A 17,327-nucleotide genomic window follows, 5' to 3' on the forward strand; every position below is an offset into this window, starting at 1 on the left:
CAAACTGCACACGGCTTTGGAGATGCAGGGTGGGTGTCCTGGAGGTGTGCAGGGGAGCTCCCCTGATCCTGGCATCCAGGTGAGGGAGGATCCTGCCTGGCTTAAGACACTTTCTTTACTTCAGGCTCCAGTTCAGGCTCAGGCTCTGAGTGGGGTCGTTTTCCAACCAAGAAGCAGCTCAATGGTTTTTGTTTTGTTTGTGTCGTTTTTTTGTTTTTTGTTTTTTTTTTTTTCTTTTTTTCTCTCTCGTTTTAATGAGTAATTTGGAATAGGAAAGTCACAGGAGATGAGGGAGGGAGGGAGATGAGGTGGGAGAGGACGTTCTCCCCCTCCTCCAGTTTAATAAGCACCAGAGTATTCAAGTCTGTCCGTTGGGAATTCCGTGGCTGCAGTCAGCAGGCAGAGACTAAACCTTTCTCATAAGAGCAGCGTCGTTTGGGCTGGGGTCCCTCATCATCCTCCTCCTCCTCCTCCTCCTCCTCCTCGTCCTCCTCCGAGGATGAGCTGTCCAGTGTTAGATCCACAACATCTGCCGGGGCTTTGCCGTTCTCGCCGGCGCCGTTGGGGGTGGCCAGGAGCCCGTTCATGTCCGAGGAGCCTGGGGGGACAGGAGCTGAAACCACCCTGTCCACTCATGTCCACTCCTGTCCATCCCTGCCCACCCCTGTCCACTCCTGTCTCCACCCCTGCCCATCCCTGTCCATCCCTGCCTACCCCTATCCATCCCTGTCCACTCCTGTCCACCCCCGTCCATCCCTGCCCACCTCTGTCCACCCTGTCCACTCATGTCCACCCCTGCTTACCCCTGTCCACTCATGTCCACTCCTGTCCACCCCTGCTTACCTCTGTCCACTCATGTCCACTCCTGCCCATCCCTGCCCACTCCTGTCTCCACCCCTGTCCACTCCTGCTTACCCCTGTCCACTCATGTCCACCCTGTCCACTCCTTGTCCATCCTTGTCCACCCCTGTCCATCCCTGTCCACTCCTGTCCATCCCTGTCCACTCATGTCCACTCCTGTCCATCCCTGCCCACCCCTGTCCACTCGTGTCTCCACCCCTGTCCATCCCTGTCCACTCCTGTCCATCCCTGTCCACTCCTGTCCATCCCTGCCTACCCCATCCATCCCTGTCCACTCCTGTCCACTCCTGTCCATCCCTGTCCACTCCTGTCCATCCCTGTCCACCCTGTCCACTCCTGTCTCCACCCCTGCCCACCCAGCCTGGGCAAGGGAGGGCTCCAGGGAGAGCTCAGAGCCACTTGCAGAGTTAAAGGGGCTCCAGGGGAGTGGAGAGGGATTTGGGACAAGGGATGGAGGGACAGCACACTGGGAATGGCTCCCACTGCCAGAGGGAATATTGGGGAGAAATTCTCCCCTGAGAGGAACACAGGGTGCCCAGAGCAGCCCTGGATGAGTCCAAGGCCAGGCTGGACAGGGCTTGGAGCAACCTGGGGCAGCAGCAACTGTCCCTGCCCATGGCAGAGGGTGGGACTGATGATCCTGCAGGTGCCCTCCAAGCCAAAGCCCTGTGGAACTCTGAGTGCCCCAGGGGTTTGCAGGCTGCTCACCTAGAACCAGGATTGGGCACTGGGGGCTGCAGCTCCGCTCCTTCTCGGCTCGGATGGGGCACCAGGAGCCATCCACCAGGTACTCAATCTCATCTGCATCTTCACATTCTGTCAGGATCTTGGACAGCAGCCTGCAGGGGGGCAGGAGGAGCTGTCACAGCCCTGCAGTCAGCCTGCAGTGACAGGCAGTCTGCTGCTGAGAGCCCTTGCAGTCACGGACTTTATTCCCCATAAAACCAGTGCCAACCCATCCCAGCCCTTCCTGTCCATGCACCCAAACCATCAACTGCCTCCTTAATTAGCTGCAATTAAAGACAGCTTTGCCTCTTCACCCAGTTTCCCAGGCACTGCTTGCAGGCAGGTGGTGCTGCCCCATCCCCTGGGACATTCCCAGGGACATTCCCAGAGAGGTTTTAGCAAAAGGTGAGATTTGGCACTGGGAACTCAGCAATCCAACCAGCAGCACTTCCCAGTTTTATTTCCCAAATCTCCACAGCAGCCACCAGAACAACACTCCTGCAACAGGAACACCATGAAAGCATGAAAATACACCTGGAATGAACCCTGATTCCAGAGGAACTGGGGACTTGCTTTATTCCCAGTGTTCCACTGTCAGTCTGGGATGTTTATTTGGAAATGCTGCTCTGCCAGGCCTCACTCCCTCCTGGACTTGAGCATTTTCCTTCAGGAGGGAGGAGAACTCCTAGTGGAAAGACTTCCAAGGTCAGGAAAACTTTGTGGCAGTGGGAGAGTTTCAGTTTTCCCCAGCTCCTGCAGGAATTGTTCCCACAGCCAATCCCATCACCAGCACAGAACCCCCAAGCTGCAGCTCCCTGAGGATCCCAGACCTGACCAACCACCTCCCTCCTGCTGGGCAGCCTCAGGCTCTTTCCTGACTCCCAGCACCCAGCTGAGTGCCAGCTTCCCCCTCTCACTTCCAGGCAATCTGGGAAGGACTTCACCCCACAGAACTGGCATCAAATCCAGCCCTGAGCAGGGACAGAATTCAGCTGAGCCTTTCCCAGGGCCATCCTGTGGGACATGGCTGACCCGTGGGGGTTCCACAACCCAACCCCTCACAGCTTCCCCTTCATCTCTGCCCTGCCAGAGATCTCCAAGGAACTGGATTTTCCTGTCAGGGTTGGCCAGGGGACAAAGCAAACAGGTTATCTGTGCTGAGGCTGCTGCAGGCTGCCTGCAAAGCCACAGCTCCTGCATCTGCCAGGGCCCACAAAGGAACCCATGGTGGGGCTGGGAACAGACTGGTCTGCTCACTCCCCTGTGCCAAACACTGCTCCAAAGCCTCCCTGCTCCTCAGGGAACCTGCAATGGAGGCCAACCACCCTGCCAGGAGGGTGGAGATCATTTCCCAGCAGGCAGGAACCACCTGTGCTGCTCCACCACTCCTTGGCCAGCATCATGAGGGTGTTGGTGGTCCCAGCTCACAGAAGGCTCCAAGCATTTGGGGGCAACAAAGCTGCTTCCAAACTCACCCCCAAAGTGCTGCACCTGCTCCCTCCCAGCACATTCCCACTTGCTCTAACACACCAAAACACTGAAACCAGAATATTACCCACCAGCAGAATAAACATCCAACAGTTTCCAAGTGAACTTCAGCCAAGAGCTGGATGCTCCCCTGAGGAAGGGGAAAGGACAGAGAGGTGCAAAACTCACCCATCAATGATGAGCTGGTCGTAGGGGGCAGGTTTGTCACACACAGGGCACATCCATGTGGGCTTTTTTCTCATTCATCTGTAGGTAGAAGACGGCATCAAAGCACTGCAGGTGTGCACAGGTCTCGGCCCGGCACGGCACCGACAGGCGCATCTTCACCAGCTGTGGGAGGAGAGCAGAGCATCAGCCAGCACACCTGGCAAGGAGCCCACACCCCCCAGGGAACCACAGCTGGAGTCTGGAAAGCTGGGCTGGGAGTGGGACAAAATCAGATTAAAATAGAGCTGGAGCTCTTTGGTTCTGGAGGAAATTGGGGGTGCCAGGGCCTGAAGGGGTTCCAGGAGAGACAAAGGATGGAGGGGCAGGACACAGGGAATGGCTTCACTGCCAGAGGGAATATTGGGAAGGAATTCCTGGCTGTGAGAGTGCCCAGAGCAGCTGTGGCTGCCCCTGGATCCCTGCAATATCCAAGGCCAGGCTGGACAGGATTTGGAACACCCTGGGACAGTGGGAGCTGAAACACCTCACAGCAGGGGTGGCACTGGGTGGTTCCAAGTTCCCTTTTCATGTTGAGGTGTTGAATGAAACCCTGGGTGATCCCTTCCAGCCCAGAGTGAGTTCTTTCCCAGCCTGCAGGGGCTCACCGGGCAGATGAGGGACACTCGGACACCGGTGGTGGCGATTTCGCTGTCGGGGTCCAGGCGCAGCTTCTCCTTCACTGCAGCAGAGCACAGACACAGGGTTAACAAAACTCAGCCCTGGCAGCACCCAGGGGAACAGCTCAGCCCAGCCCTGGGCTCTGCACAGATGGTTTTCCCTGCCAGAAAGGCAATGAGCATGTTCATGGTGGGGTTTATTCCCTCCTCAGCTCTGTCTCCCCACAAGTGAGCAAAGAGTCAAACTTTGAGAGGGAAAACACATCCCATCTTTTTTCCATCAGGTTATCCTGAGCCTCCTCTCAGCACTGCTGGGCTGCCACTCCTCCTTTGCTCCAGAATATTCCACAGAACAGGCCCAGATGAACCCAGGCAGACAGCTCAGAGCAAGGCAGCCAAGCAAAACCAGCCCCAGCAGCCACCCAGCACAGAGCTGGGAGGAATCAGATGCTCTGAGGAGGAGGAATCCTGCTCCTGCTGCTGCAGTCTGAAAGGAAAACCCAGAGGAACAGCAGGGAAATCAAAGCAAGCAGCAGATGGGCAGGTCCCACCTGTGCAGGTCCCACACCAAGAGGCAAAACTCAACCAGAGGAGCTTTGAACTGCTCCCCAAGTGCTGAGGAGGAGCTGCTGCTCCCACTGCTGCCTGCAACTGCCTCTGACACTTCCATCACTGTTTTTCTTTGGAGCAAGTGAACCATTTCTTTTGACCTTTTCAGATCATAACAAGATGTCTCCAGACAATGAGGCTACATGCAGCTCTGCAACACCCAGCTTTAATTAGAGAGTGACTTCTCAGATGTGAAATTCTCAGGAGATTACAAGATTTGGGCTTGTTTTCCTCACATTAGGAGCCTTTTCATCCAAGCTTAATTTTTTATGAAGTTCTTTTTAAGAGCCTTCTCTGTGCATCAATTACTGGGAGACATGGGAAGGAGAATTTCCTAGGAGCTCCTGATCAGGATTTTGGATCCAAAGCCATAATCAGACAATGTTCCTGCATCAACTTTTACAGAATTGTTTGCAAAGGAAGATGAGTCAGCAGTGAGATGTGACTGAAGCCAAAGAGCAGCAGCTGCAGTGACAGGGAATTATTTGCAGAGCAGAGCTAGAAAAGCAAAGTTTAGGAGCTCCTCAGGTTGGCCAGTTCTGGATATCCAAGCAGGAAAACACAAAGAAGCTGAAATAAGACATTGCTCTCAATTTGGTTTCATTTAAAGTCACCAAATACAACTGATCCTGGCCTGAAATCCAGGTGCCTGCAGGTTGGATACACCTGGAATTAACATCTCCCTGTGAACTACAATCCACCTCCAAGCCTGACAGGCTGAGGAAGTTCAGCCTGGAGAAGAGAAGGGTGAGTGGAGACCTCCCAGTCCCTGAAGGGACTCCAGGGCTGCTGGAAAGGGGCTCCTCACCAGGAACTGCAGTGACAGGAAAAGGGGAATGGCTTGAAAAGGGGAAATTGAGGTTAAGATGTGCAGGAGAAATTCCTGGCTGTGGCTGTCCCATCCCTGGAATGTCCAGGGCCAGGCTGGACAGGGCTTGGAGCAGCCTGGGACAGTGGGAGGTGTCCCTGCCATGGCAGGGGTGGCACTGGATGGCATTTAAGGTCCTTCCAACCCAAACCATCCTGGGATTCCCTGACAGTTTCTTATCCTTGGGAAGAGTTCTCCAGGATCTGGACAGTTTTAAAGAACATCAGGATCCCAAGCAGGACTAAACAGTGAGAAAGTTTTGTCCAGCAATAAGAAAAATTTGGAATCTTCCACACTCATGAGCTTCAAGCTACATTTCACCTTGGAAATAGAATTTCCCCTCTTTTCCAGTCATGTTTTACATGAGCCTCATACCAGGAGGATTTACCTGAGTGGTTTGGGATTAGCATCTCTTCTCTGAAGCTCTCAAGGCATATCAAAGTGCTGCTGGTGACATCCCACTGCCACCCCAAGGACTCCCAGGGCAGCAGGACACTGTCACCAGGATCCCTTGCTCCAGAAATGTCCTTTGGAAATGCTGAGGATCAATGCTGCTCATACTGACCCAGGTGAAGGCATGAAGCCCCTCCAGCCACTCCACAGGCACGACACCAACCTGGCACAAATCCTAAATCCAACTACAGAGCTGCCACCAGAGCCACGGCTTGGGGGTGACCTCCCACGACTCCCACACAGCTCAGCAAGTCTGTTCAGATAAAAAGTGGGGTTGATCCAGCTGCAGGCATGCAGAGTGTGAGTGGTGGTGGATGTTCCCCAGCAGGCTGCAGCCAGCCCCTCCCAGGGCACTCACCCAAGGCTTTGCAGAGCTCTGGGTGCTTGATGCCGATGGTTTTCAACCTCTGCAGCAGCTCTGCTGAGGTCATCTGCTTCACCAGGTACAGCCCCACCGAGTAGCTCTGGGGAGAGAGGGAGGAGACATGAGGAGGCTGCTCTGCAGGGCTGCCAGGGCAGCTCTGGGCTCTGCCAGGGCAGCTCTGGGCTCTCCCTGAGCTCTGCCTGGGCAGCTCTGGGCTCTGCCTGGGCAGCTCTGGGCTCTCCCTGGGCAGCTCTGGGCTCCCCCTGAGCTCTGCCAGGGCAGCTCTGGGCTCTCCCTGGGCAGCTCTGGGCTCCCCCTGAGCTCTGCCAGGGCAGCTCTGGGCTCCCCCTGAGCTCTGCCTGGGCAGCTCTGGGCTCTGCCAGGGCAGCTCTGGGCTCTGCCAGGGCTCCTCTCAGCCCCCCTGGGCTCCCCAGGGCTCCTCTCAGCCCCCCTGGGCTCTCCCAGGGCTCCTCTCAGCCCCCCTGGGCTCCTCTCAGCCCCCCTGGGCTCTCCCTGGGCTCCTCTCAGCCCCCCTGGGCTCCCCTGGGCTCCTCTCAGCCCCCCTGGGCTCCTCTCAGCCCCCCAGGCTCTCACCTTGCCATAGTTGCCCCAGGTGACCGTGATGCGGTTGGTGGCTGACGACAGGTACATGAGGTGGGTGAGGTTGATGGGCCTGCAGGGCCTCTTGGGTTCCACCCCAGGTTTGTTTGAGGGGTAGTAGCCCTAGAGCAGGAAGATTAGATAGAGATATTTAGTTTTTAACTCAAGAGCAGCTCCATTCAATTCCACTCAGCCCCAGGTCTCAGGGATGGGGGGAAGGAGCTGAACAAAGCTGGAGCACAAAGTGAACAGGATGGAGCTTTTATACACACCAGCTCATTAACAACATGGCTAATCCATTAAAAAATCAGCTTTAAATTAAGCAGTGCACTTCTATATTGTGGCATTCATCAGGAAGATAATTTCCTTCCAAATCCCACCCTTTCCCCCCAGTTTCCCCCCAGTTTCCCCCAGTTTCCCCCCAGTTTCCCCCCTGCTCACCGGCACGGAGCAGTAGCTGTGGTTCACCTTGACAGCAATGTTGGGAGGGTACTGATCCTCCTGAGGGGAGCTGGTGTCTGTGTAGCAGATTCTGGGCAGAAACAACACATCCCATAATACCCCAGCACTGTGCACATCCCCATCCCAGCCCCAATCCCAATCCCAATCCCAATCCCCATCCCAATCCCCACCCACGCTCCCTCAGCAGAGCCCACCCAGCTGGGGCTCTGCTGTCTCTGCTGCAGGTTCAAAAATGGAATTTTTGACCAAAAGCTCACAGGAAATTCTCTCTGAAGCCATGAAATCCATGCTGGAACCTGCTGGGTTCTGCTGGAATGTTCCCTCCTCCCCTGATGTGCAGTGAATCCAACCCAGACCTACCTGAGCACCACCTGAACCGACTTCACTCCAGGCTGCAACTCCCTGATAAATCAAAGAACAGAAACTTCAAATTAGTTATGTAAAAAAAAAAAATAAAAATCCCTACCTACAAAAAAAACCACTCAAAGTAGCTGCCAGACTCAAGGACTTTAGTTGTTCCTAATTTGTTAATAGACCTTTAAAAAATTACCTCACAGAACTTTATTTAAATTGTACAATTCCCCCTGCAAATATCAGTGCTCCTGTAATTATTTTTTTTTTTTTTCCTGATGCACCAACCTAAAGCTTTTCTCTAGGTTTTTAAAACTGTTCAGGTGCCTTCTGGTGATTTGTGAGAATTTATAAAAACTGGGTTTTAAGGTCAGGTTTACCTGACAGTGCTCAAGATTCTCTGTGTTGAATTATTCAGCTGAAGCTGCTCATGCAAACCAAAGGACTGAATATCTGAATATTGCAACTTCCATCAGGGCAATTCCTGCCAGGGTTTGAACTGGAATCAGGAAAGGAATGGAATACACAACAAGGAGGCAAAATAACCAAGGTATTCTTTCTCCAGCTCTTTATGATAAACATTTAAAGATTTAATTTAAAGCTTGAATTATTTATTAAAGGTTGAATTTTTGGAGGAATTTGCATGAAGACAGCAGGTCAGCCAAGAGGAAAACTCCCTGCCTGCACTGCCAGCTCTGAGGAGAGTCTTTGTTTGAGTCAAAAGTTGCATTTGACAGAGGTCAGGGGGAAATCCTAATCCTGATGTTTCCTCCCCACCAAGGAAGGTCCTTTGAGATGCAAACAGCCTTTGGAAGCTGGTCCAGAATTCAGCTCCTGCCCAAATTCCCCATTCCATGGGGGATTAAAGCAGCACAAGTGACACTTAAGGACCTGCAGGGGAGAATTTGCAGCTCCCACTCCCCCAGAGCTCTTTGCTCTCCACCAGGAGCAGCCTGATGTCCTCACCCAAATCCTGTTTCTTTGCAGGGAACACTGAGAAATTAGGGAATTATGCAGCTGCATTTGCCTGGATTGTTAACAGCCAGTGAGGAGTACCTGGAATTTCTGATCAGCTCCACTTGTCTTGGTGTTAATGCAAAAATGCAGGGACTTTCCTGAAGCTTCTCATTATTCTGTGGAACTGGGGAGGGAAGGGAAGAGTGTCCATCAAACTGAGCATCAGGTGATTGTTATGCTCTGGTTATCTCCCACACCCCCAAATTCCAGTTTTCACCTGTTTTGGGAATTTGCTTTGATCAGAGCTTTGCTCACTGTTCAGTCCAACCAGCACAGGATTGGATTTCATTTATCTTTTTTTTTTTTTAATCATTTTTCCTCCCCTGAAATAATTCAAGAGCCATCAGTTCAGCACATCAGCAGTGTCACAGTGTGACCACATCCTCAAGAAACCCAAAAGGAGACCTGAGCCTGACACAAAAAAAAAAACCCCAAAACCAACCAGACTGAGCAGGAGGGTTCTGGAAAAGCAAGAAAACAACCCCAGCAACAAAAAAAAATTAGCTGAGATAATAAAAAAGCAACACAAGAAGCAGCTGGAAGAGACAAAACACAACTTCCAGCCCCCTGACCTTGAGGGTGGGAGAGCAGCTCAACCTCAGAGAGGCTTAACAAGAACCCAGAATTAACTGTGGCCTTTGGCACATTGATCATTTTTAAGATCAAGTGCATTTAATGTGGGGAAAATGAAGCTTGAGACGTGGGAAATTTTTGTTGCAGCCTTGAATTCGACTCAAACATGTTTTATTTTCAGTTTTGTGTCTCTCAGCAAAGTTCAGACCCTGAGCTGCTGAAAGTCACGGGAGGAACACAAAGAGGAAGTGCTAAAACAGCTTTTTCAAATTTATTTAGCAAGGATTGGGTGTTTTGGTTTTGCTTTGCCTCATTTCCATTGCATGGTTATTCAAAGAGGATTTCAGAAATAGGAAAATGCATTTTGGATGAAGAGGAGGTGAGGGAAGGATAAAATCTCAGCAGCTTTTGGAAGACCTGGTGACAATTTGGGTCACTCCAGGTGCTTCCCTTTGGTCCCTTTTCTGCTCTGAAAATGCAAATGAAGCTCACAAAAATAACTTTAAAAAGTAAGAAGGAAGATATCTTTATGAAACTTTTGTTTAATCCCAGTTTTCATCCAAATATCTCCTGACAGAAACAACCAGCAGAAAACGAAGCATTTCATGGAGTATTTTTAGCAAGTGATGATTGACAAGGACAATAACAAAAAAGTCATTTTAATGTTCCTGATGAAGAAACTGCCCAGAAACTGAGTCCTGCTGATTGTTCAGCCCCACAAAGACAAAACAAACCTCATGAGCAGAAATCAGAAGCTGCTCATGGTTTATTTTGCATTTCCATCAGCTCACTCCTCTTTTCTACAACGATGATATTGCTGCTGGAAAACAAACTCCAAAAACTGGGAGCTGCAAGCTCAGGGCACCTGATCAGGTGTGAACAACATCTGCTCCATAAAAACCTCCGAGAAAATCAGCCAGGAAAGCTCCAGGTGACACCTGGGAGGTGTCACCTGCCAGGGTGAGGCTGTTTTAATGAGCAGGGGACATTTCAGAACAAAACCTGCTACTCCCAGTGAGTGGATCCAGGTTCCTCTGGCTCTTGGAGATTTGTTTTCCTTCAAAATCCCATCTTGGAATTGCTGATTAACACACATTTAAACACTGAACAGAGCATTCCCCACACAATTATGATGTTGGAGCTTGATTTTGTCACCACTCAGCTCCATAATGACTTTAAATGGAGAAGAAATTATAGAAAAATCTGACTAATTAGTCCTTTTTCTTTTTGTTTCTGCACAATCTATTTTTTTTTTCCTTCAAGCCACAACAAATATCTTTTCAGCAAAGCCAGACAAAAGCCAGTAAAATCATTTTTACAGAATTCTGACATTACCACATGAATTTATGAGACCCTCAGCAGAACACAACTTCTCTGGACACACTGAATTTGCTACCAGACCATTCTATTTGACACCAGTTAACAATATTCTTTGTTTCTCCAAAATAAAATAATGAAAAAAATCACTTTCCACACCCCAGGGAAATGCTCTTCTTCCAGTTTTACTGGTTATCCCCCAAAAACACACAGCACCACACACAAATAACTGTGACAAGCACAAAAATAGTCAAAAATCCAGTTTGAGGTGTTGCCAGCCTCTTTTATCCACAGGATGCTCCAGCTCAGGGGTTTTTAGTGCTAAAAAGCAACATCAGAGTGGAATAAACCCCATAAACCACAGGAAGCAAACAAGTTGAGTTCCAAGTTTTATCCCAAAGTGCCACATTCCAGGTGTGAGGAAAATCCAGGATTTGGATTGGGAGGGACCTGAAGGACCATCCCATCCCATTATCCCATTATCCCATTATCCCATTATCCCATCCCACTATCCCATCCCAGCTGCTCCAGCCTGGCCTTGGGCACTGCTGGGCAGTCACAGCTCACAGGGAAGGATGGATTGCTCCCCAAAACTCCATCTCTCCTCTTTTAGTTAAAAACCTCCACTAGTGGAAAACCTCTTTTAGCTGAAAACCTCTGTTAGCTGAAGACCTGATAGCTGAAAACCTCTTTGAGTTGAACACCTCCACTGGTTGAACACCTCCACTGGTTGAAGACCCCTTTTAGCTGAACACCTCTACTAGCTGAAAACCTGTTAGCTGAAGATCTGATAGTTGAAAACCTCTTTTAGTTGAAGACCTCTGCTAGTTGAACACCTCTCATAGCTGAAAACCTCTCTGAGCTGAACACCCCCGAGCTGAACACCTCTCTGAGTTGAACACCCCCGAGCTGAACACCCCTCTGAGTTGAACACCCCTGAGTTGAACACCCCTCTGAGCTGAACACCCCTCTGAGCTGAACACCCCTCTGAGTTGAACACCCCTCTGAGCTGAACACCCCTCTGAGTTGAACACCCCTGAGTTGAACACCCCTCTGAGCTGAACACCCCTGAGCTGAACACCCCTCTGAGTTGAACACCCCTGAGTTGAACACCCCTCTGAGCTGAACACCCCTCTGAGTTGAACACCACTCTGAGCTGAACAACCCTGAGCTGAACACCCCTCTGAGTTGAACACCCCTCTGAGTTGAACACCCCTCTGAGTTGAACACCCCTCTGAGCTGAACAACCCTGAGCTGAACACCCCTCTGAGCTGAACACCCCTCTGAGCTGAACACCCCCCTGAGCTGAACACCCCCCTGAGCTGAACACCCCTCTGTGCTGAACACCCCTCTGAGCTGAACACCCCTGAGTTGAACACCCCTCTGTGCTGAACACCCCTCTGAGCTGAACACCCCTCTGAGCTGAACACCCCTCTGAGTTGAACACCCCTCTGAGCTGAACACCCCTCTGAGCTGAACACCCCCCTGAGCTGAACACCCCTCTGAGCTGAACACCCCTCTGAGTTGAACACCCCTCTGAGCTGAACACCCCTCTGAGCTGAACACCCCTGAGCTGAACACCCCTCTGAGCTGAACAACCCTGAGCTGAACACCCCTCTGAGCTGAACACCCCTCTGTGCTGAACATCCCTGAGCTGAACACCCCTCTGAGTTGAACACCCCTGAGCTGAACACCCCTGAGCTGAACACCCCTGAGCTGAACACCCCTCTGAGTTGAACACCCCTGAGCTGAACACCCCTGAGCTGAACACCCCTGAGCTGAACACCCCTCTGAGTTGAACACCCCTCCCCCTGTCCCAGCACTCTCTCTGTGTGAAAAGCTGCTCTCCCTCTCTCACCATCCCCCTTCAAGCACTGCCAAACCCCCAAACATCCCTCTGTGAATTGTGAGCACGAGAGGGGAGACAGGAGGAGCCTCAGCAGCACATCCACCACACCACTGCAGAAGATCCTGTCCAACTGTGGAAGTGAAGACACCCCCTGTGTCCAAATCACAAAAAGAACTTTTCTCTCTAGAGTGAAATGAAATGTTATTTAAGTGGAAAACTGACTGAAGTGTTCTCTGTATGTTGCTGTTGAGAAATGAAGAAAAAGGAAGGGGAAGAGGGAATAATCTGGAAACCTTATTTCAAATTTCTTATTTCTTCCCTGTATTATTAATAAATTCCCTCTTACACCCTTCCAAACTTCAGACCTGCCTTACCTTCACCCCTAAAAAAAAAAAAAAAACCCCAAAAAAACTCCAACACGCTAAAACCACCAACCCCAAAACCAAACTCACCCAACTCCGTGGGCTTCAACAGCTCCTCCAAAGTGGTGTAAAATGGCAACTTGACCAAGCGAACCTCGGGCTTGGCCACTTTGGGGGGCAGCCTGCCCAGTCCGTTCAGGTATTTGCCGTAGAGGGCGGGGTAGTCGATGCTGCTGTTGGGCAGAGTCCGGGCCACGGAGGAGGAGTGCAGGGCGAGCGGCTCCGCCCGGGGCGGCGCCCCCGCTGCCTCCGAGCCTTTCTTGTTGTAACGAGTCTCGTAGAGCTCCTTGATCTTCTTAAACACCTCGGGGCTGCAGTCAAACTGGACCAGCTGCAAAGCTCGGGTCACTAGTTCGTGTTTTAGTCCGCTTTTACTCCTGCCAACAAAACCCAGCAACATCTGAAGATCTGAGACTCGGAAACTCATCACCATGTTCTGGGGGATAAAAAATTAAAAGATGTTCTCATAGTTATAAATGGCAAAGGTTCAAGTTCTCACTTTATAACTAACAAGGCTAGATGTTAAAAAATTTCCTGGTGAAAAAAACGATCCCAAAGTTGTCCAACAACAAGATCCCAAATCTGTCCAAAACAAGACCCAATGCTGTCCAAAACAGGATCCCAAACATGTCCAAAACAAGATCCAAAGCTGTCCAAAAACAAGACCCCAAACTTATCCAAAAAGACCCCAATGCTGTCCCAAACAAGATCCCAAAGCTGTCCAAAAGAACCAGATCCCAAACCTGTCCAAAAACCAAAAACCACCCTAAACCTGTCCAAAACAAGAACCCAAACCTATCCAAAAAAAAGACCCCAACTCTGTCCCAAACAAGACCCCAAACCTGTTCAAAAAGACCCCAAATCTGTTCTAAACAAGATCCCAAACCTGTCCAAGAAAAAAGACCCCAAACCTGTCCAAAAAGACCCTAAACCTGTCCAAAACAAGATCCCAAACCTGTCCCAAACAAGGTCCCAAACCTGTCCCAAAAGACCCCAAACCTGTCCAAAAAGACCCCAAATTCATCCCTACCCACTGCTGTCACCTGATTTTGGTTCCCATTTCTTGTTTGAACAACCCACACAGAGATCACCCACTGAAATCTCACCTACATGACAAAACCACTGGCATCAAATGACTCAAAAATCCCTTTGACAGATGCTGAGCATCCTCAGAGGTCTAAACCAAGAGGCCTCACTTGTGCCAGAGCTCATGAACTCCTGAGACACCCAAAATTCCCAGAGAAACTGGAAAATTTCATCCCAAAAGGTGGCAGTGCAAGGCACAAGAGGGAATCAGGGTGAGCTGAGGGGATGGATGGGAAAAACCTCTCCAGAATTCTCCCTACAGCCACAGGATCTTTAAAAAAAAACACATATTTTAGAGTATGGGAGGATATTGAGATTATTAAAGAGAGCAGTGTGTTCCAGGAGAACAATGCCCAGCCAGGAATTATCAATTTTAGTGTCTGATAAGCAGCAAAAGCAGCTCAGTCTTCCAAAATTCCCTCTCTGGGGCAATTCAGGCCTGGAATTGAGCAGAGTTAAAGGCCACAAGGAAAATTCTCATCAGAAATCAGGAATTCTTCACAGTTTTAGTTTGGTATTTGAGTTCCCTAAACACCAAACAGCCTTAAAATTGAAAAAAAGCAGCTCATAAAGTACCAGGGTTGGAAAATAAAAGTAGCCCTGGAAATAAACTTGGTAGATATCCACATATATTCACTCCACATCCTGCCTGGTTTGTGGGGAATATTGGAATTGAAGAAGAAACTCCACTAAAAAAAAAATCCAGCAGATCTTCCCCAACCTCTACCTCACTCTCTAATTAATAATTAAAAAGAAAGCATAAAAGATAATCTAACAATCTGATCATTTCCTGGAATGAAGCAGCTACAGATTATTATATTTTTTTTTTAATTAAGAAAGTTACAACTGTTTCACAGCCACTTTTGGATGTGTGGGAATTAGATGAGAGAGAAAATGCCATTTGATTTTTCTCCTTTTCCCTTCCAAATGTCACTGAATGTGAAAACCCCAAAAGCTGTTGTGTCACTGTCTGTAGTTAGAACTTCTGGGAGTCGTGATGAGTCCCAAAATATCCCTGATGAAGGGAAAAAAAAAAAAAAGAATGATGAATAAAGAGGAGAAAAAAAGATGTTGAATTGCCAGAAATTCAGGATTTCTGAATTCATGGTGCTGCTCCAGAAATCCTGGAGAAATTTACTTTGTGTCTCAAGTTTTCTTCAAGTAAAAATAAAAAAACCAAACAGAATCAGGATCATTAAGGTTGGAAAAGATCTCCAAGACCATCAAGGCTGATGAAATCCCAGCAGGATCATTAAAGTGTGGTAGGAAATGGGGAGATTGCTGCATTCCCCGAGGGATTTGAGGATAAAAGGTGAATTTGGAAAGATAAATTCATCAAGCAGGAGGCACCAGAGCATCCCAGGAGCGCTGGGGACAGAATTCCTGCTGTGGGAAACCTCACCCGGGAATTTTGGGGTGCAAAGCGGAGCTGGAACCCAAAATTTCCATTTTGAAGGAATTAAATCCCAGCAGGATGATGAGATTTGTGCAGCAACACCACAACAAACCCCAAACAAAGCAAAGTGATGGCTCGACCTGCAGGGAACAACTCGGAGCTCACCAAAAACCTCAGGGAAGAACATTCCCCGCTCTGGAAAGGCAGGGGAAGGGCTGAGCCCCCCAAAAAAGCGTCTCCAGGGGGATTTGCCTTGGAAAGGTTTCTTGGGGAGCATTTCTTTGGAATTATTCCCTCGGGAGCGTTTCCTCGGGACGCTCCAGGGTTCGCTCCCCGCCGCCGCCGTTGCCCCTTAACGGCTCGGCCCCGGGAGCTCCGGTGGGCGCTGCGGCCCTGAGGCCGGGGCGGGGCAGTCTCTGAGGTAAAAAAGAGAGAGGACGGCCCCGCAGCGCCGCCCCCGCGGTTGGCGGCGCCGCCCCCCGCCGTCCCCCCCGCGTCGGGAGCCGCCCGGTGGCGGCTGGGCCCCGCGGGCGGGGCGGCGGCGCCGCTTCCCTCACCTTCGCCTCCACCAGCTCCGCCGCCATCTTGGGCCTCCAGCGTCCACCGCGCCGGGCGCCGCCGCCGCCGGGTCACGTGAGGCGCCCGCGCCGGGAGGGGGCGGGGCCGCGCCGCGAGCGCCGGCCAATCAGCGCGCGCGCTGCTCCGCTCAGCCCACGCCCACCGAGCCACGCCCCGCCAGGCCACGCCTCCCCCGGGAGTCTTAAAGGGGCCGCGCTCCTCAAACCGGGAGCGCACCGGGGGAACCGGGAGGGGGGCGGCCCCGCGGGCGGGTGGGCGGCGGGTGGGTGCCGCCACCGAGATGGCGGCAGGTGGGTGCCCCGGGGTAGGGCAGGGCCCGGTGGGCTCGGCCCGAGGCTCTGCCGCCGTCCCGGGGCGGTGCGGGTCGTTCCCGGTGAGGAGAGAAGCTCCTGGAGGAGAGGAGGGATGGGGATGAGGAAAGGTCCCGGTGCCCCGGTTCCCAGGGATGCAGGTGCTCAGCCAAATTCTGGCCAAAAATCGCTCTGTGGCAGCGACATCCCAGAGACCCCCAGCTCTGGGGAAAAGTGGGATTTTGGGGGTGTCTGTGCAGGACCAGGGGTTGGACTGGATGGTCTTTGGGTAATTCCAGTGTTTGGGGTGAAACGCTGCACTGGGAGAGGTTTTCCAGCACTTTCCTCTCCTTACCATCAACCCCACGTACTAATTAAACAAAAAGGCAATTAACAGTTTCTCAGGAAGAACAGGATGTTAATCAGGTTTCTCAGTTTTCCCTTCTAGGCTGGCAAAAGCCAGGCTGGGTGCTAAAAATCCCCCAGATTGCTATGGAAACCTCAAAGGCCGATAATTCATCCTGTCACGGTGGGAGAGCCAGACCCAAATCCTGCCTGGCTGGGGCTCCATGGCCTGAGCCTGCCTCACACAGGGGGCTGGGAATGTGCTGGGAATTTGGGAGCTGCCAGCGAGGTGATGTGGGGATTAAAACTGAGAGAATTGGGATTGTTCAGCCTGGAGAAGAGAAGCTTTGGGGTGATCTCATTGTGGCCATCAGGATCTGAAGGGATCCCACAAGAAACATGGAGAGATTTATGGACAAGGGATGGAGGGGCAGGACAGGGAATGGCTTCCCAGTGCCAGAGGGCAGGGAGAGGTGGGATATTGGGATGGAATTCCACACTGGAGGGTGGCACAGGGTGCCCAGAGCAGCTGTGGTTGCCCCTGGATCCCTGGCAGTGCCCAAAAACAGGCTGGACAGGGCTTGGAGCGCCTGGGACAGTGCGAGGTGCCCCTGCCGTGGCGCTGGATGTCCTTCCCCACCCAAAGCATCCCGTGAGCCCGTGGTTTTTGGGAGCTCTGTCGCACAGGGACCGCTCGGGGACATCCCGGTGACACCGGGGCCGCCGCGCTCCTCCCGGCCGGCAGGGGGCGCTGCAGCGCCGCCTCCCGGAGCATGCGCACTGCGGCCATCCTGCGGGACCGGGCCGGCCCCACCGCCGCCCGGCTCCGCTGCCTGCACCGGGCTCG

The 17,327-nt window shown here is 51.6% G+C and overlaps 1 protein-coding gene across 1 annotated transcript; it reads right to left on the reverse strand.

The window, feature by feature from the left end:
* Positions 1–185: 185 nt before the first annotated feature.
* Positions 186–15,972, reverse strand: PIAS4 (protein inhibitor of activated STAT 4). The gene is given in 12 exon segments (XM_079328207.1): positions 186–598; positions 1,570–1,700; positions 3,244–3,311; positions 3,313–3,405; positions 3,888–3,961; positions 6,188–6,293; positions 6,788–6,916; positions 7,235–7,325; positions 7,616–7,657; positions 8,663–8,747; positions 12,815–13,220; positions 15,824–15,972. Coding segments are annotated over 12 exon segments (1,458 nt in total). The 5' UTR covers positions 15,851–15,972; the 3' UTR covers positions 186–392.
* Between the last annotated feature and the right edge of the window lie 1,355 nt (positions 15,973–17,327).

The sequence above is a fragment of the Erithacus rubecula genome (assembly GCF_903797595.1).
Source record: "Erithacus rubecula genome assembly, chromosome: 28".
NCBI lineage: Eukaryota > Metazoa > Chordata > Aves > Passeriformes > Muscicapidae > Erithacus > Erithacus rubecula.